The sequence below is a fragment of the Macaca fascicularis genome, chromosome 16, assembly GCF_037993035.2.
Source record: "Macaca fascicularis isolate 582-1 chromosome 16, T2T-MFA8v1.1".
NCBI classification, from domain to species: Eukaryota; Metazoa; Chordata; class Mammalia; order Primates; family Cercopithecidae; genus Macaca; species Macaca fascicularis.
This window is the reverse complement of record NC_088390.1, coordinates 46,883,283-46,901,405: the sequence shown is the minus strand read 5'-3', so window position 1 is coordinate 46,901,405 and position 18,123 is coordinate 46,883,283. Positions and strand designations below refer to the sequence as shown.

Genomic DNA, 18,123 nt, shown 5'->3' with positions numbered 1-18,123 from the left:
TATCAATTAGATATGAAATCTGGCAAATTATAGAAGAGAGGAAAAGGTAGATGTTGTAGGCCAGTGTTTCCAAAATAATAAATTGGTTCATGGTTAGTTTACAATATTTTGTTAATCCCTAGAATATCCAGAGAGAATACTAAATTTAAAGTTACAGTGTTTTGGTTTATTCTTAAAATGTGGTAAGAGCTTAACTTTAAGGATATAATATTCTATCATTATTTTACTTGTGTTTCAGTGAACAACCTACTGTGATTTTTTTCATCATTCATCTTATTAATCAGTGTCATCAGATTGTGAAATTTTTAATAAACTCTGGAAAGAACCATCTTCCTTCTTTTCCTACTTTTCATTAATGTTTCTAAATTTGCCTTTTTACAGGACTTTGCCTCCCGGGCCAAACTGGCAGTTCAGAACCTAGTACAGAAAGTTGGATTTTTTGGAATTTTGGCCTGTGCTTCAGTAAGTGAATTGTATTAAAACAGAACTTTTACTAAGTGGTAGTGTTATATTTTGATCCATATATACTCCTGAATTAGCAAAAATGCTATCACTTTTATTGGGTATGTAATTTTGTGAATCATTCACTTTTTTTTTTTTTTTTTTTTTTTAAGACGGAGTCTCCCTCTTGTCATCCAGGCTGGAGTGCAGTGGTATGATCTCAGCTCACTGCAACCTCCGTCTCCCGGGCTCAAGCAGTTCTCCTGCCTCAGTCTCCCTAGTAGCTGGGACTCCAGGCATGTGCCCCCACACCTAATTTTTGTGTTTTTAGTAGAGACAGGATCTCACCATGTTGCCCAGGCTGGTCTCAAACTCCTGGGCTCAAGTGATCCACCTGCCTCGGCCTCCTAAAGTGCTGGGATTACAGGCATGAGCTATCACACCTGGCCCATTCAACTTTTTTTTTGTTTTTTTTTGAGACAGAGTTTTGCTCTTGTGACCCAGGCTGGAGTACAATGGTACAATCTCGGCTCATTACAACCTCCACCTCCCAGGTTCAAATGATTCTCCTGCCTCAGCCTCCCAAAGTAGCTGGGATTACAGATGCCCACCACCACGCCTAGCTAATTTTTTTGTATTTTTAGTTGAGACGGGGTTTCACCATGTTGACCAGGCTGGTCTTGAACTCCTGACCTCAGGTGAGCCACCGCACCCAGCCCAATTCAACTTATTAAATGAGCTGTTTTCTGTTGAATAGGTTCACATCTTGTTTATTGGCTTTTAAGTACATCATGCAGTGATGACTTCAGACCTAAATGGTTTAAATCAGTAAGAAAAAAGAGAGAAAATCCATTCTTCCCATAAAGAATATATAACAAACTACATTTAACCAAATAAGGATGACTTCATTCTTTCCTCAAATTTATAGATAAGAAATCTTTTTCCAAAGTTTCAAGTATTAGTTACAAGGAAGAATTTATATAAAACCTGTGTAAAGCGATGTTAGCTCATGGCTATTCTGATTTACGTATCTTAAATCCTTGTTTTGTTTGTTTTTTTTTTTTTTTTGAGACAGTCTCCCTCTGTCGCCCAGGCTGGAGTGCAATGGCGCAATCTCGGCTCACTGCAACCTCCACCTCCCAGGTTCAAGTGATTCTCCTGCCTCAGGCTCCCCAGTAGCTACATGCGCCACTACACCCAGCTAATTATTGTATTTTTAGTAGGGACAAGGTTTCACCATGTTGGCCAGGCTGGTCTCGAACTCCTGACCTCAAGTGATCCACCCACCTCGGCCTCCCGAAGTGCTGGGATTATAGGCGTGAGACACTGCGCCCAGCCTACATATCTTAAATACTTTAAATTCAGGCCGGGCGCGGTGGCTCAAGCCTGTAATCCCAGCACTTTGGGAGGCCGAGGCGGGTGGATCACGAGGTCAGGAGATCGAGACCATCCTGGCTAACATGGTGAAACCCCGTCTCTACTAAAAATACAAAAAACTAGCCGGGCGTGGTGGCGGGCGCCTGTAGTCCCAGCTACTCGGAGGCTGAGGCGGGAGAATGGCGTGAACCCGGGAGGTGGAGCTTGCAGTGAGCCGAGATCGCGCCATTGCACTCCAGCCTGGGCGACAGAGCGAGACTCCGTCTCAAAAAAAAAAAATAAAATAAAATAAATAAATAAATAAATACTTTAAATTCATTTTCATTTCAACATGAGTTGGAACCTCATGATAAAGGAAAAAAGTTATAACTCAGAGTTATGAGAGTCACATGAGCAAATATAAGAAATGGCAGGTGTAGTGCTGTGTAAATTATATTATTTTATGATTGTAAGAGATGAAATAATCCGGCCGGGCGCGGTGGCTCAAGCCTGTAATCCCAGCACTTTGGGAGGCCGAGACGGGCGGATCACGAGGTCAGGAGATCAAGACCATCCTGGCTAACCCGGTGAAACCCCGTCTCTACTAAAAAAATACAAAAAACTAGCCGGGCGAGGTGGCGGGTGCCTGTAGTCCCAGCTACTCGGGAGGCTGAGGCAGGAGAATGGCGTGAACCCGGGAGGCGGAGCTTGCAGTGAGCTGAGATCCAGCCACTGCACTCCAGCCTGGGCGACAGAGTGAGACTCTGTCTCAAGAAAAAAAAAAAAAAAAAAAGAAATAATCCTAAAGCATTTGAATTTGGATGAGAAAAACAAAAATGAGTCATTGAATCCAAGTGTTGCTAACAAAGGAATACTTGAATTCTAATTTAATCATGTGTTTTTTTAAAGACCATATGTGACAAATATTTTTCAAATAACTAGCCTTTCAAAGTTCAAAAATGAAATTATATAAATTAATTGGCTTATTAATGGTTCAGCCAACAGCCACAAGGTCAGAGTACTTTCTGGAGGAGAAGAATGGATGAAGTGCTCAGAAATAGCTTATGGCTTCTTTGCATTTTTACATGAAATGTCTTTTAGCATTCTTAAAATGTGGGAATGTTTGGAAAAGGTATTTGTTATGAATCACTTCTTTGTCTGGGACTGAGTATTCAAAACATCTGAATCTGTGTACTCTCGTATTTCCACACTTGATCTTCTTTCTAAATTGTATCACATGGCCCTCAGACTTGGTGTCCCATAAAATAAAATAAAATAAAAATTATTAATATTTTACATTGAGAATAACAGCACATCCACCCGTAACTGTATTTGAGAATTTATTAGAATGTTTGTTAATGATATGAATGCTTTCCAGATAATGTTCACATTTCAAGCTAAAGATTTTAGAACCCTCACTGCTGAAACAATCTTAAGGCTCTTTCTTCACTCATACCTCACCTTAGAAAACAGCCACCAAATAGCTAGGAATCAACTGAATGGTATTAAATTCCTGCAGGTCCACTTACTTTATCCATCCAGTTCTCATGTGATGGGTGTACACACAAACACACACACAGTGCCTTAGCCATGAGTAATATAAGCAAAAGGACACCTTGGTTTGCTGTGAGCAGATTGAACACCTAAGGTGAATATGAGACCCAGCTTCTAGACACCTTAGGATGTTTCCCTAACCTCCTTTTGAACAATCCAGTACTGATCAAGGAACCCATATGTTGCTTTGCAGTGTAAGCAGGCTAAAAGCAGAATACCACATATCAATGGATGATAAAATTAAATTGTTCTTTGGATTATAATATGGAAGTCCTTCTTTTTCTCTTTATAGATTCCAAATCCTCTATTTGATCTGGCTGGAATAACGTGTGGACACTTTCTGGTACCTTTTTGGACCTTCTTTGGTGCAACCCTAATTGGAAAAGCAATAATAAAAATGCATATCCAGGTAATTATACCCCCTGATTAACTGCCTAATGATGATGAACCCATTACAAGACAATGAAACATGCTCATTCCTGGCCGGGCGCGGTGGCTCAAGCCTGTAATCCCAGCACTTTGGGAGGCCGAGACGGGCGGATCACTAGGTCAGGAGATCGAGACCATCCTGGCTAACACGGTGAAACCCCGTCTCTACTAAAAAATACAAAAAACTAGCCGGGCGAGGTGGCGGGCGCCTGTAGTCCCAGCTACTCAGGAGGCTGAGACAGGAGAATGGCCCGAACCCGGGAGGCGGAGCTTGCAGTGAGCTGAGATCCGGCCACTGCACTCCAGCCTGGGCGACAGAGTGAGACTTCGTCTCAAAAAAAAAAAAAAAAGAAACATGCTCATTCCTAAGTGAATTATTTAGTTACTGTTTCTGCTTCTTTTGGTTGGTAGCTTACTTAGGTAATAAATAATCATAGAATGTCGTTTGGAATTAGCGATCTCCTTGTTTTCTTTCTTTTCTTCTTTTTTCATCCTTCCCTTCCTTCCTTCTTTCCTTCCTTTCTCTCTTTCTTTATTTTTTGCCCTGTGAAACTATTTATCCAGGACTTTTACCAAACAAAAATAGTGTTTGTGTGCAGAAAGATGCACATCATTTTTATATACACAGCCCAAAAAATGTTTTTTGTTTGTTTTGTTTTGTTTTACCAACCAGAAGCTGAGAGAATATTGCCATTCACTAATTCTTACTTTCTTTCACATACTCTATATATAGAGAGTATGTGAAGCAGTTCCTCCCATGGCACCAATATCCTTTACCGAAAAACAGCCAAATGTTAGTGTGGGAGGAGAATGGGGAAGAAGAGGGTCTCTGAAGAGGCAAAGAGATGTGGGTTGTGGTCAGAGAAGTGAGAATCTGCTAGTCCTCAAAGCCACTCTTAACAAAATCTTTAGAATGGAGGGTGTGTGTGTGTGTGTGTGTGTGTGTATGCACGCATATATGAATAGAGAGGAGAGAAAAGGCTAAGAATTTAAACGAAGGGAAAATGGTATGTGCTTCTAGAACTGTGATATGAATTACTTCCTTCTAAGGGCAGATCTCAATAGAATAAAATAAAAATTAACCTGGAAAGAATGTGTTTTGAATCAGTGTGGTTTGTAACAAAGAACGGTGTTAACCAAAAGAAAGGAAAGAACAACCAGGCGCGGTGGCTCACACCTGTAATCCCAGCACTTTGGGAGGCTGAGACAGGCAGATCGTGAGGTCAGGATATCGAGACCATCCTGGCCAACATGGTGAAACCCCGTCTCTACTGAAAACGCAAAAATTAGCTGGGTGTGGTGGCGTGCGCTTGAAATCCCAGCTACTTGGGAGGCTGAGGCAGGAGAATCTCTTGAACCTGGGAGGCGGAGGTTGCAGTGAGCCAAGATTGCGCCACTGCACTCCAACCGGGCAACAGAACGAGACTCCGTCTCAAAAAAAGAAAGGAAAAAACAGTGAGGTTCTCTGCCCTTGTATGATTCCATGATAATTACAAGTATGTCTATCCCCAAAGTTTCTATGTCATACCTCTCTACTTCCAGTTCTTAGAAGGGAAGAATGAAACAGGAAAACTTCAGCTGCTTCTACCTATCCAGTTTATAATCTTAGATTTTGGCATTTGGGTCAAGTTTATTGAATCTGTCCTCTACTCTCCTGCCATAACCACTCAGAATTTCATGGATGTTTTTCCTACTTCAAGGAATATATTTCCTCCCATTTAAATTAAGTATTTTGTTCAATCAATGAACACAGGTTTTTTAATATTACAGTGCTAGTTACTATGGTTAAGATTTAATACTGGCCAGATGTGGTGGCTCACGCCTGTAATCCCAGCACTTTGGGAGGCCAAGGTGGGTGGATCACCTGAGGTCGGGAATTCCAGACAAGCCTGACCAACATGGAGAAACCCCGTCTCTACTAAAAATACAAAAATTAGCTGAGCATGGTAGTGCATGCCTGTAGTCCCAGCTACTCAGGAGCCTGAGGCAGGAGAATCACTTAAACCCAGGAGGCAGAGGTTGCAGTGAGCCGAGTTCACGCCATTGCACTCCAGCCTGGGCAACAAAAGTAAAACTCTGTCTCAAAAAAAAAAAAAAAAAGATTTAATACCATACAGGATTTTTTTCAAATAATAAAATGTGGTCAATAATACATTCTTTTCAATGTATCTGAAAATAGGTTTTTCTTTAATCTTTAGAGTTGTTTCTAGAAGAGAGCTGTCATTTAGCTTCTTGGAGTCCTTAATACCTAAGTAAAAATAACAGATTATTTTATTTCATAACAAGAACTTCTCTAGTAATCCATGTTTTATGTGTCCTGCTTTATACCTCTTGAATGTAGTGCCTTTCTATAAATTATGGTAAAACGTATTATGCCATAAGTACCCTATCTGTAGTGGTAAGATATGCAACTTATCAGACCTTTCATTTCAGAAAGATTTAAAACTAGTATATTTTTAAACATACTCAGATTTTTTCAATTTATGATTATTTATTTATTTATTTATTTTTGAGACAGAGTCTCGCTCTATCACCCAAGCTGGAGTGTGGTGGCACGATTTCAGCTCACTGCAACCTCCACCTTCCAGGTTCAAACAATTCTTTTGTCTTAGCCTCCAGAGTAAGTGGGACTACAGGGCACAAGCCACCACACCCAGCTAATTTTGTATTTTTAGTAGAGACAGGGCTCACCATATTGGCCAGGTTGGTTGCAAACTCCTGACCTCGTGATCCGCCCACCTTGGCCTCCCAAAATGCTGGGATTACAGGCGTGATCCACTGCTCCTGGCTGATGATTAATTTTTTAATGGAACTTCACACTTTAAAGCATTTATCTATATGAGTTAATTCTTACACTCCTGGAAGAGAGGAATTACTGTACCCATTCTGTAATTCTCAGAGGTAGGGAGGTTAAAAAGTAATAGTTGCAGCCGGACGCGGTGGCTCAAGCCTGTAATCCCAGCACTTTGGGAGGCCGAGACAGGCGGATCACGAGGTCAGGAGATCGAGACCATCCTGGCTAACACAGTGAAACCCCGTCTCTACTAAAAATACAAAAACTTAGCCGGGCGAGGTGGCAGGCGCCTGTAGTCCAGCTACTCGGGAGGCTGAGGCAGGAGAATGGCGTGAACCCGGGAGGTGGAGCTTGCAGTGAGCTGAGATCCGGCCACTGCACTCCAGCCTGGGTGACAGAGCGAGACTCCGTCTCAAAAAAAAAAAAAAAAAAAAAAAAAGTAATAGTTGCTTAAAAGAATAAGTAACAGCTGGAATTTGAACCCAAGTGTTTTGACTTCCAGTTCAGTATTCTTTCCATTCTTTTGCATTGCCTTCTTAACTTCAATGTATTGATATGATTAAGGAAACTGAATTGTTTAACGCCTGCTATTGATCAGGACCTGTGCAAGGTAATTTGCAGTGGTTATCTCATGGCAGACAATTCTGAGAGGTCGTTGTTAACCACATTTCATAGATGAGGGAACTGTGTTAGAGAAGGTAAAATATTTGCCTAAGGCCCTAGAATTCAAACCAAGCTCTGTCAAGATAAAGCTCATTCCCTGTATCTATGTGAAAGCAAAAAAGAAAAAGAAAGATAAAATCCATTTATGTTTCTGAAAGGAAAGAATCTGAGTTCCTTCACTAAACCAAGACCATGGGATATGTTTGTTGTGTTCCATCGTATCATGGTGACATACTTTGTAAAGGCATGTCACTTGATGTACATCCAGATGTAGCTTAGAATAACAAACATTTCTCATTGTATGGGTAAACAATATTAGTAATATAAACATTTTAGCCATTCTGAAATAATAGTGGGAAAGCCACACACACACACCAATTTTTTTCTACCCTAATAGTAAACCTGTCTCCTTGTCTGCTTTTCTTTATTCCCTTTTTCCTCAGCTTAAAATTAGACAACCTTCTTTAATAAATATTGCTGTTTTTATTGATGTCTTCCTATTAACCTTCCCCTAAAAGATTCAAATCAATCTACCTTTAATGTTAGATCAGATTTCCCCTTCCGCTGCATGGGGTCAAGTCGAAGTATCCTTAGATAGGAAAAGGCATGAGAAGAGTATCTTTTTTTTTTTTTTTTCTTTTTTTTTTTGAGACGGAGTCTCGCTCTGTCGCCCAGGCTGGAGTGCAGTGGCTGGATCTCAGCTCACTGCAAGCTCCGCCTCCCGGGTTTACGCCATTCTCCTGCCTCAGCCTCCCGAGTAGCTGGGACTACAGGCGCCCGCCACCTCGCCCGGCTAGTTTTTTGTGTTTTTTAGTAGAGACGGGGTTTCACCATGATAGCCAGGATGGTCTCGATCTCCTGACCTCGTGATCCGCCTGTCTCGGCCTCCCAAAGTGCTGGGATTACAGGCTTGAGCCACCGCGCCCGGCCGAGAAGAGTATCTTTTTAGAAAATAGTTTTAAACAGGCAGTATCCTTAGAGACATTACCTTTGTCCCAAATAATGAAGAAAGGCAACATACTCGTTTATGTTATTTCATGTACCGTTTAATTTACTTACTGTACCCTTAAAATACATCAGTGTTCTTTATTATCTCTCTATGTTCACACCCACCAGCACACACACAGTATTATAAACTCCCAGGAGGGCAGATATTTTTGTCTGTTCGTTCACTGATGTATTATAATGCCTAGAATAGCATCTGGCAGATAGTAGGCACTAAATATTTAATAACTGAATCTGTCTTAAGATTCTTCTATCCAGCCGGGCACGGTGGCTCACGCCTGTAATCCCAGCACTTTGGGAGGCCAAGGCAGGCGGATCACGAGGTCAGGAGATCGAGACCATCCTGGCTAACACGGTGAAACCCTGTCTCTACTAAAAAAAATAGCTGGGCATGGTGGTGGGCGCCTGTAGTCCCAGCTACTCGGGATGCTGAGGCAGGAGAATGGCGTGAACCCGGGAGGTGGAGCTTGCAGTGAGCCCAGATCGAGCCACTGCACTCCAGCCTGGGCAACAGAGCGAGACTCTGTCTCAAAAAAAAAAAAAATTATTCTTTACAATGAAGGACTTCTTTTACAATGGTTCCATCTTTGTTCATTCTAGCACAATTAGTTCTTCCCTCCCATGTCTTTTTTCTCCTCCTCTACCCTTTCCTTTGTTTATTCTATGCATGTGGTTAAGAGGGCTCTTCGGTGGTCTGTGCCTTTTATTTTGTAGAATTCCCACTCAGATCTCCAGCCTGAAAGGCTAAGACATATGTTCTTAGGTGTGTGACACATTTTTTGTCTTACACAGAAGTGACTTTGCAAGCTGCTACATACAAAAAGAAAATCTTGTTTTGCTGGTTTGCATTGAAATTGTGCAATTATTTAGGCATTGATTGTTAAGAAATGATGGTAGGGAAAGTTCATGGTGATGAAATCACTGAAAGGCAAGAACTACTAGCTCTGTTGATTAATAGAAGATTTATAGTTCTAAATAACTGGTTTTTGGTATAGACCCCCTGCTTTTCTCCACAAATTATCTGTAACAATTGCCTTGTTAGCTTTATGATATTCACACACCAGTTGTATACCTTTGCCTTATTAGTCTTCTTGCCAGAAATAATGTACATTAGTCTAACCTGTCCAGGTTCCTGAGATTCATAGTGAGTGGATAAAAAGAAGACTGCTGGCCGGGCGTGGTGGCTCAAGCCTGTAATCCCAGCACTTTGGGAGGCCGAGGCGGGTGGATCACGAGGTCAGGAGATCGAGACCATCCTGGCTAACATGGTGAAACCCCGTCTCTACTAAAAATACAAAAAACTAGCCGGGCGTGGTGGCGGGTGCCTGTAGTCCCAGCTACTCGGAGGCTGAGGCAGGAGAATGGCGTGAACCCGGGAGGCGGAGCTTGCAGTGAGCCGAGATCGCGCCACTGCACTCCAGCCTGGGTGACACAGCGAGACTCCGTCTCAAAAAAAGAAGACTGCTGTTGGCTGGGCGCAGTGGCTCACGCCTGTAATCCCAGCACTTTGGGAGGCCGAGGTGGGCAGATCACGAGGTCAGGAGATCAAGACCATCCTGGCTAACACGGGGAAACCCCATCTCTACTAAAAATGCAAAAAATTAATAACTTGCCGTAATTAGTTTAAAAATAACTTGCTGTTATTAGCCAGGCGTGGTGGCAGGCGCCTGTAGTCCCAGCACTTTGGGAGACTGAGGCAGGTGGATCACCAGGTCAGGAGTTCGAGACCATCCTGGCCAGCATGGTGAAACCCCATCTCTACTAAAAACACAAAAATTTTCCAGGCGTGTTGTCGTGCACCTGTAATCCCCAGCTACTTGGGAGGCTGAGGTAGGAGAATCACTTGACCCTGGGAGGCAGAGGTTGTAGTAAGCCAAGATGGCACCACTGCACTCCAGCCTTGGCAACAGAGGGAGACTCTGTCTCAAAAAAAAGAAGGAAGGAAAAAAAAGGCCGAGTACAATGATTCATGCCTGTAATCCCAGCACTTTGGGAGGCTGAGGCAGACGGATCACCTGAGGTCGGGAGTTCGAGACCAGCCTGACCAACATAGAGAAACACCGTCTCTACTAAAAATACAAAAAAAATTAACTGGGCTTGGTGGCGCATCCCTGTAATCCCAGCTACTTGGGAGGCTGAGGCAGGAGAATCACTTGAACCTGGGAGGTGGAGGTTGCAGTGAGCTGAGATCACGCCATTACACTCCAGCCTGGGTAATAAGAGCGAAACTCTGTCTCAAAAAAAAAAGGAATACAAAGTGGATAACGTTTGAATTAAATGATAACATTTGAATTAAATGTTATCTTTTATTAATGTTTTATTTATTTATTTATTTGTTTTTTGAGATGGAGTCTCCTCACTCTGTTGTCAGGCTGGAGTGCAGTGGTGCGATCCCAGCTCACTGCCACCTCCACCTCCTGGGTTCGAGCAATTCTCCTGCCTCAGCCTCCCAAGTAGCTGGGACTACAGGCACATGTCACCATGCCCAGCTAATTTTTGTATTTTTAGTAGAGACGGGGTTTCACCATGTTGGCCAGGATGGAAATGTTATATTTTATTTTTAAAGAAATTTAAAAATTGCAGTTAGGGGCACAATCTTACCTCTTTAGACTATTACCAGAATTGTGAATTTATGTTGGTTTTTTGATAACTAAATAATTTATTTTAACTGGTGTTTTCTTTACAGAAAATTTTTGTTATAATAACATTCAGCAAGCACATAGTGGAGCAAATGGTGGCTTTCATTGGGTAAGTAATTCTTTAAGGACTAATATTAATATAATTACTGTTTAAATGGCAGTAAATGTGTACAAAACTGAATTGAAATAGAATTTTTGACATAGTTCTTTATTTTTTGAGAAGCAAAAATAACTTGCTGTTATTAGTAAATGAAGATTTTCTTGTTCTATAGTAGGGAAGGATAAAGCTCACATTATCCCTGTTTAATTGTAAATCAAACATCTATCAAGTGATATAATTCTGGGTTTAAAAGAAGCTTTGGGGTTTGAATCTATAGCCCCACCAAAGAAATAAGAAACTCTCTTTATATAAAAGATATGTGTATATCCTTACAGTTTAGTGGTGCTTTAGTACAATGCTGTGATTTTTGGCCAAACTAGATGCCAGATACACAGCCACATTTAAATGTAAATATAAATCTTACATAAAATTTTAGTATTTTATATAAAACCTAGCTGGCCGTGGTGGCAGGCACCTGTAGTCCCAGCTACTCAGGAGGCTGAGGCAGGAGAATCGCTTGAACCTGGAAGGCAGAGGTTGTGGTGAGCCAAGATCATGCCATTGCCCTCCAGCCTGGGTGACAGAACAAGACACCATCTCAAAAAAAAAAAAAAAAAAAAAAGCATTTCATTAAATAAGTCATGTTAGATGGCATAATATTAACAAAATATGTCAGGTCTCTATTACTTCACTAGAGAAAAATTAGGTTATTTTAAAAGGTTAAACTGGCCAGGCACGGTGACTGACGTCTGTAATCCCAGCACTTTGGGAGGCCAAGGCAAGTGGATCACAAGGTCAGGAGTTCGAGACCAGCCTGGCCAATATGGTGAAACCCCATCTCTACTAAAAATACAAATATTAGCCTGGGGTGGTAGCGGGTGCCTATAGTCCCAGCTACTCAAAGGCTGAGGTAAGAGAATCGCTTGAACCCATGAGGCGGAGGTTGCAGTGAGCTGAGATCCTGCCACTGCACTCTTGCCTGGGCAACACAGTGAGCTCCGTCTCAAAAAATAAAATATAAAAATAAATAATAAAAGGCTAAACTATCCAAAGCTTTTATTTTTGTGTTTAGTTTTAAGAAGTGATGAAGACCAGTTTTAACATAAGATTTAAATGATATTCTCACAAAATTATAGAGTTCAGTTTAATAAAACAGTAAAGGCACATTTTGTTGGATTAATCAGATTAACTTTCAGCTGGAATATGAACACTGTTGCCTATTAAATTGCAATAAGGCCGGGCACAGGGGCTCATGCCTCTAATCCCAGCACTTTGGGAGGCTGAGGCAGGGGAATCACCTGAGGTTGGGAGTTCGAGACTAGCCTGACCAACATGGAGAAACCCCATCACTACTAAAAATAAAATTAGCCAGGCGTGGTGGCACATGCATGTAATCCCAGCTACTAGAGAGGCTGAGGCAGGAGAATTGCTTGAACCTGGGAGGCGGAGGTTACGGTGAGCCTAGATTGTGCCATTGCACTCCAGCCTGGGCAACAAGAGTGAAACTCCATCTCAAAAAAAAAAAAAAAAAGAAACAAATGAAATAAAAAAATACATTGCAATAAGACCAAAAGTTGTTAGGTTTTTAATTTGTTATTATAGGGGAGAGGTTTTCTTTTCATTCAGTAATACAGCTGCCCCATGGTGGAAAAGTGTCAAGTTTAAGTGCCCTTTGTTTAGTTTTAATGTAAATCTTTATCTTAAAAGCCACTTACAAAGCAAACATTTATGGAAATTTTTGCTATTTAAAAAAAAATGCCACTTGGTGTTGAGTTCGTGACTATTGGTTTTTTTAGTCATATATATATTCATTCTTTTCTTTGTTTTGTAATAAAATAGTTTTTAATATTTGCTAGTTCAGCTTTAATAAGGAAAAAATATATTCTTGAGATTGTACTCAGTGGAGCCAGTCATTAGTTTCATTAATTCCTGAGCTTATCAGTGCGAATTTATAACTTGTACACTAAAATTTACATTTAAAATTAAATTTACTCTAGTTTTTTGCTGCCTGAATCCTTACAAATAAAGTATTTTATATGTCACCATATATCACATAAAGACAAAAAATACTCTTGTCCCTTATTTTTTATTTATTTATTTATTTATTTTTGTAGAGACGGGGTCTCCCTTTGCTACCCAGGCTAGTGTCAAACTCCTGGTTTCAAGTAGTCCTCCCACCTCAGCCTCCCAAAGTGTTGGGATTACAGGCATGAGCCACCATGCCTGGCCTTCCCTTATGTTTTTGTTTTTTGTTGTTGTTTTTGAGACAGAGTCTCGCTCCAGGCTGGAGTGCAGTGGTGCAATCTCAGCTCACTACAACCTCTGCCTCCCAGGTTCAAGCAATTCTTCTGCCTCAGCCTCCTGAGTAGCTGGGATTACAAGCGTACGCCACCACGCCCAGCTAATTCTTGTATTTTTAGTGGAGATAGGGTTTTACCATGTTGGTCAGGCTGGTCTCAAACTCCTGACCTGGTGATCTGCCCATCTTGGCCTCCCAAAGTGCTGGGATTACAGGCGTAAGCCCCTGCTCCCAGCCCCTTATTTTTTTTTTTTTTTTTTTTTTTGAGACGGAGTCTTGCTCTGCGGCCCAGGCTGGGGTGCAGTGGCCGGATCTCAGCTCACTGCAAGCTCCGCCTCCCAGGTTTACGCCATTCTCCTGCCTCAGCCTCCCGAGTAGCTGGGACTACAGGCGCCTGCCACCTCACCCGGCTACTTTTTTGTATTTTTTAGTAGAGAGGGGTTTCACCGTGTTAGCCAGGATGGTCTCGATCTCCTGACCTCGTGATCCGCCCGTCTCGGCCTCCCAAAGTGCTGGGATTACAGGCTTGAGCCACCGCGCCCGGCCTATTTTTTAAATGTAAGGAAAATACTTCATTTATTCTTAGAGACTACTGCTCTACCTTGAGACTGCAGAACGCAGTACGTATAACACCATGCATTATTTGTTCTTTTCCTATACTGAACATTTGTAGAAAGAAGTTTTTCAGCTAATCCTGCATCCTCACCACGAGCACCTTCTGTTTCCCCAGCCTTTGGAATTTCTAGGAAGTTAAATTACTTAGCTACTTGTTTCATCTACCAATATATCCAGTTTCACTCTCTTCCAATCTATTCACCATATTGCAGTCACTAACCTTTTTGAAATTTTAATCTGAGCATATCATCACCACTGTCTTCACCCCCTTTCTCCTCCTCTTCTTGAAACCCTTCACTTACTTGTTTTTCCCTTCATTTCTTTTTTTTTTTTTTTTAAGACGGAGTCTCACTCTGTCGCCCAGGCTGGAGTGCAGTGGCCGGATCTCAGCTCACTGCAAGCTCCGCCTCCTGGGTTTATGCCATTCTCCTGCCTCAGCCTCCCGAGTAGCTGGGACTACAGATGCCCGCCACCTCGCCCGGCTAGTTTTTTGTATTTTTTTTAGTAGAGACGGGGTTTCACCGTGTTAGCCAGGATGGTCTAGATCTCCTGACCTCGTGATCCGCCCGTCTCGGCCTCCCAAAGTGCTGGGATTACAGGCTTGAGCCACCGTGCCCGGCCCCCTTCATTCTTTAGATAAAGCCAAAACTCCTTACCAGGGTTTATAAGCCCTCCCTGTGTTATCTGTCCCTTCTGGTTTTCTCTGCTCAAACCACTTTGTCCATATTTGAGTCTCCCACCACTGGTCTTTGCTTGTGCTTTTCTCTTTGCCTAGTTCAAGATTTCTCAACCTTGGCACTATTGACTTTTTTAAGACCAGATAATTACTTGTAATGGGGAACTGTCCTGTGCATTATAAGAGATGTAGCACAATCTTTCTTCTCTGCTCACTGCATGCTGCTAGTACCTTCCAATCATGACAATCACAAATGTCTCCAGACATTGCCAAACGTCACATGGGGAAGAGACCCACCACCCTCATTGAGAATCACTGGCCTAAACAGTGTCCTTTAGATTTTAGCCATTGCATTCTCAGAAACCTTTCCCTGACTTGATCTAATACCATCTTTACCAGGGGCCTTTCTTCAAAGCAACAGTATACTACATGCACTTATAGTTATATTGTTACGCTTATGTTTGTAGGAGTGTGTGATTACTGTCTTTTTACTGTTAACCTGTAAGCTTCTCAAAGGAAAAGATTGTGTCTATTTTTGTTTACTGTTATGTCCACCGAACCTGGCATCTTGAATGACATATAGCAGATGCTCTGTAAATCTGCTGAATAAATGAACACATGACCAGTACAAATTAGAAAATCATTGATATAGCCCAGATTCTTCTATTTCCCCAGCCTTTAGAGTTTTTATGAAATTATATTATTTATCTATGGTAAATAGAAATGCCTTTAAGCTTAGGCCAATGTAGTTAAGTCAGAATATCTTATGTCTTTCTTTTTTTTTTTTTGGTGACAGAGTCTCACTCTGTCTCCCAGCCTGGAGTGCAGTGGCGCGATCTCACCTCACTTCAAGCTCCGCCTCCTGGGTTCACACCATTCTCCTGCCTCAGCCTCCCAAGTAGCTGGGACTACAGGCGCCCGCCTCCACGCCCGGCTAATTTTTTGTATTTTTAAGAGAGACAGGGTTTCACCGTGTTAGCCAGGATGGTCTTGATCTCCTGACCTCGTGATCCACCTGCCTCGGCCTCCCAAAGTGCTGGGATTACAGGCGTGAGCCACTGCACCTGGCCTATTTTACGTCTTTCAAAGTCAGTAATTTATTTTAAACCCCACTAGCGTGTCCCCTCAAAAAATTCCAGTGATCCTTTACTCTTAAAGATAAGGTGGTTTTGAATATAGTTATGCTAAAATATTCAAGACCTACGGGATTCAGATTTGTATTGAATTAAATGAGTTGTATCATATTTGAAAAATTATTTTCAGGAGCAGATGTTGGAATGTCTTGATATCCTTATCATTTTCCCAGCACTGTCTACAGGGATTACCTCAGCTACTTCTGTTTTCTTTTCTTTTCTTTTCTTTTTTAAGGCAGAGTTTCACTCTTGTTGCCCAGGCTGGAGTGCAATGGTGCGATCTTGGATCTCGGATCTCGGCTCACCCCAACCTCCACCTCTGGGGTTCAAGCAGTTCTCCTGACTCAGCCTCCCGAGTAGCTGGGATTACAGGCATGTGCCATCACACCCGGCTAATTTTTTATGTTTAATAGGGACGGGGTTTCTCCATGTTGGTCAAGCTGGTCTCTAACTCCTGACCTCAGGTGATACGCCCGCCTAGGCCTCCCAAAGTGCTGGAATTACAGGCGTGAGCCACTGCGCCTGGCCCTTTTTTTTGTTTTTGAGATGGAGTTTTGCTCTGTCGCCCAGGCTGGGGTGCAGTGGCACAATCTCGGGTCACTGCCACCTCTGCCTCCTGGGTTCAAGCGATTTTCCTGCCTCAGCCTCCCAAGTAACTGGGATCACAGGCGTGCGCCACCAGGCCTGGCTAATTTTTATATTTTTAGTAGAGACGGGGTTCCACCATGTTGGCCAGGCTGATCTCAAGCTCCTGACCTTAGGTGATCCGCCCACCTCGGCCTCCCAAAGTGCTGGGATTACAGGAGTGAGCCACCGTGCCCAGCCATTCTTTTCTAGATAATGTATTAAACAGTATAAATAATTAGACTCAGCAGATGCTAGTAAAGCTTTATTATCAGATCCCAAAGGGTATCCTTTTAGTCTTTGTCATTAATAACATTATCTTTTAATCAGATTCTCCAATTGAGTATGACATGATTGATTTTTTTATGTTTTGAAGTAGGAAATACTTTTTTTTTTTTTTGAGACAGAGTCTTGCTGTGTCGCCCAGGCTGTAGTGCAGTGGTGTGATCTCGGCTTACTGCAACTTCCACCTCCCAGGTTCAAGCAAATCTCCTGCTTCAGCCTCCTGAGTGGCTGGGATTACAGGAGTGCACCACCACACATGGCTAATTTTTGTATTTTTCATAGAGATAGGGTTTCATAATGTTGGTCAGGCTGGTCTCAAACTCCTGACCTCAAGTGATCCACCCACCTCAGCCTCCCAAAGTGCTAGAATTACAGGTGTGAGCCACCATGCCCAGCCAGAAATGTTTTTAAATACAAGTGTTCAAATGAAAATTAATAGGTAGCCTCACCAAAGCTAAAATAGGGATTAAGTTCAATAAAGAGAACAAATTTTTAGTAGACCCAAATATATGATTTCATATCATAATTAATAGATTAGTACTTTATTTCAGAAAAGAGGAGGTGAACAGCTGGATTTCCTCACTAGATATACTGTCTCTAACCTGCTGTAGAAACATTCTCCTTTAGATCATTTGAGGCCAGGAATTCAGGACCAGCCTGGAAACATAGTAAGACCCTGTCTGTCTCTACAAAAAAACACACTAACAAATTAGTTGGGCGTGGTGGCACCCGCCTGTAGTCCCTGCTACCCAAGAGGCTGAGGTGGAAAAATTGTTTGAGGCAGGAGGTTGAGGCTGCAGTGAACCATGATCATACTATTGCACTCCATCCTAGGCAACAGAGTGAGACCCTGATTCTTGAAAAAAAAAGGAAGAAAGAAAATAAACATTCTCCTTTAATTGTTAGTTCTCCCCTTCACACTGCTAAAACCCTGAATGGGGCCAGGCATGGTGGCTTATGCCTGTAATCCCAGCACTTTGGGAGGCCGAGGCGGGTAGATCATTTGAGATCAGGAGTTTGAGACCAGGCTGGCCAACATGATAAGACCCCCATCTCTACTAAAAATACAAAAATTAGCCGGGCATGGTGCCACATGCCTGTAATCCCAGCTACTTGGGAGGCTGAGGTAAGAGAATTGCTCAAACCTGGGAGGCAGAGGTTGCAGTGAGCCGAGATCGCACCAATGCACTCCAGCCTAGGTGACAGTGAGACTCTGTCTCAAAAAAAAAAAAAAAAAATCCCTTAATGGTATAGCAAATCATCAAATTAAATTAGTAAACTTCAGAATGCAGTCTTTTGAAGGATATTTAAAACCTTGTAGTCACAAATAAAGGAGTGATAACTTGTCATGGTAGAGAACAAAATCAAAAGACAAGCAAGAAAAAAGCCAGAAGCAGTTCAAATTTAAAATAAAATTGTGAGATAATAAGGCAAAGAAGAATGAAAAATGAATCCCGGGCTGGGCGCAGAGGCTCACGGCTGTAATCCTAGCATTTTGGGCAGATCACCT

At 42.1% G+C, this 18,123-nt stretch overlaps 2 protein-coding genes across 11 annotated transcripts in view; one reads left to right on the top strand and one right to left on the bottom strand.

Annotated features, from left to right (window-relative positions):
• The window catches only part of TUBD1 (tubulin delta 1), a 95,057-nt gene that overhangs the window by 5,014 nt on the left and 71,920 nt on the right, over nt 1-18,123 (bottom strand). The window lies entirely within an intron of this gene.
• The window catches only part of VMP1 (vacuole membrane protein 1), a 139,320-nt gene that overhangs the window by 101,202 nt on the left and 19,995 nt on the right, over nt 1-18,123 (top strand). For all 7 annotated transcript variants that reach the window (XM_045376090.2, XM_045376088.2, XM_045376082.2 and 4 more), the window contains 3 exons: nt 382-462; nt 3,644-3,760; nt 10,929-10,990. In XM_045376090.2, coding sequence (XP_045232025.1) covers nt 382-462; nt 3,644-3,760; nt 10,929-10,990 — 260 coding nt within the window. The remainder of the gene's footprint in view (nt 1-381; nt 463-3,643; nt 3,761-10,928; nt 10,991-18,123) is intronic.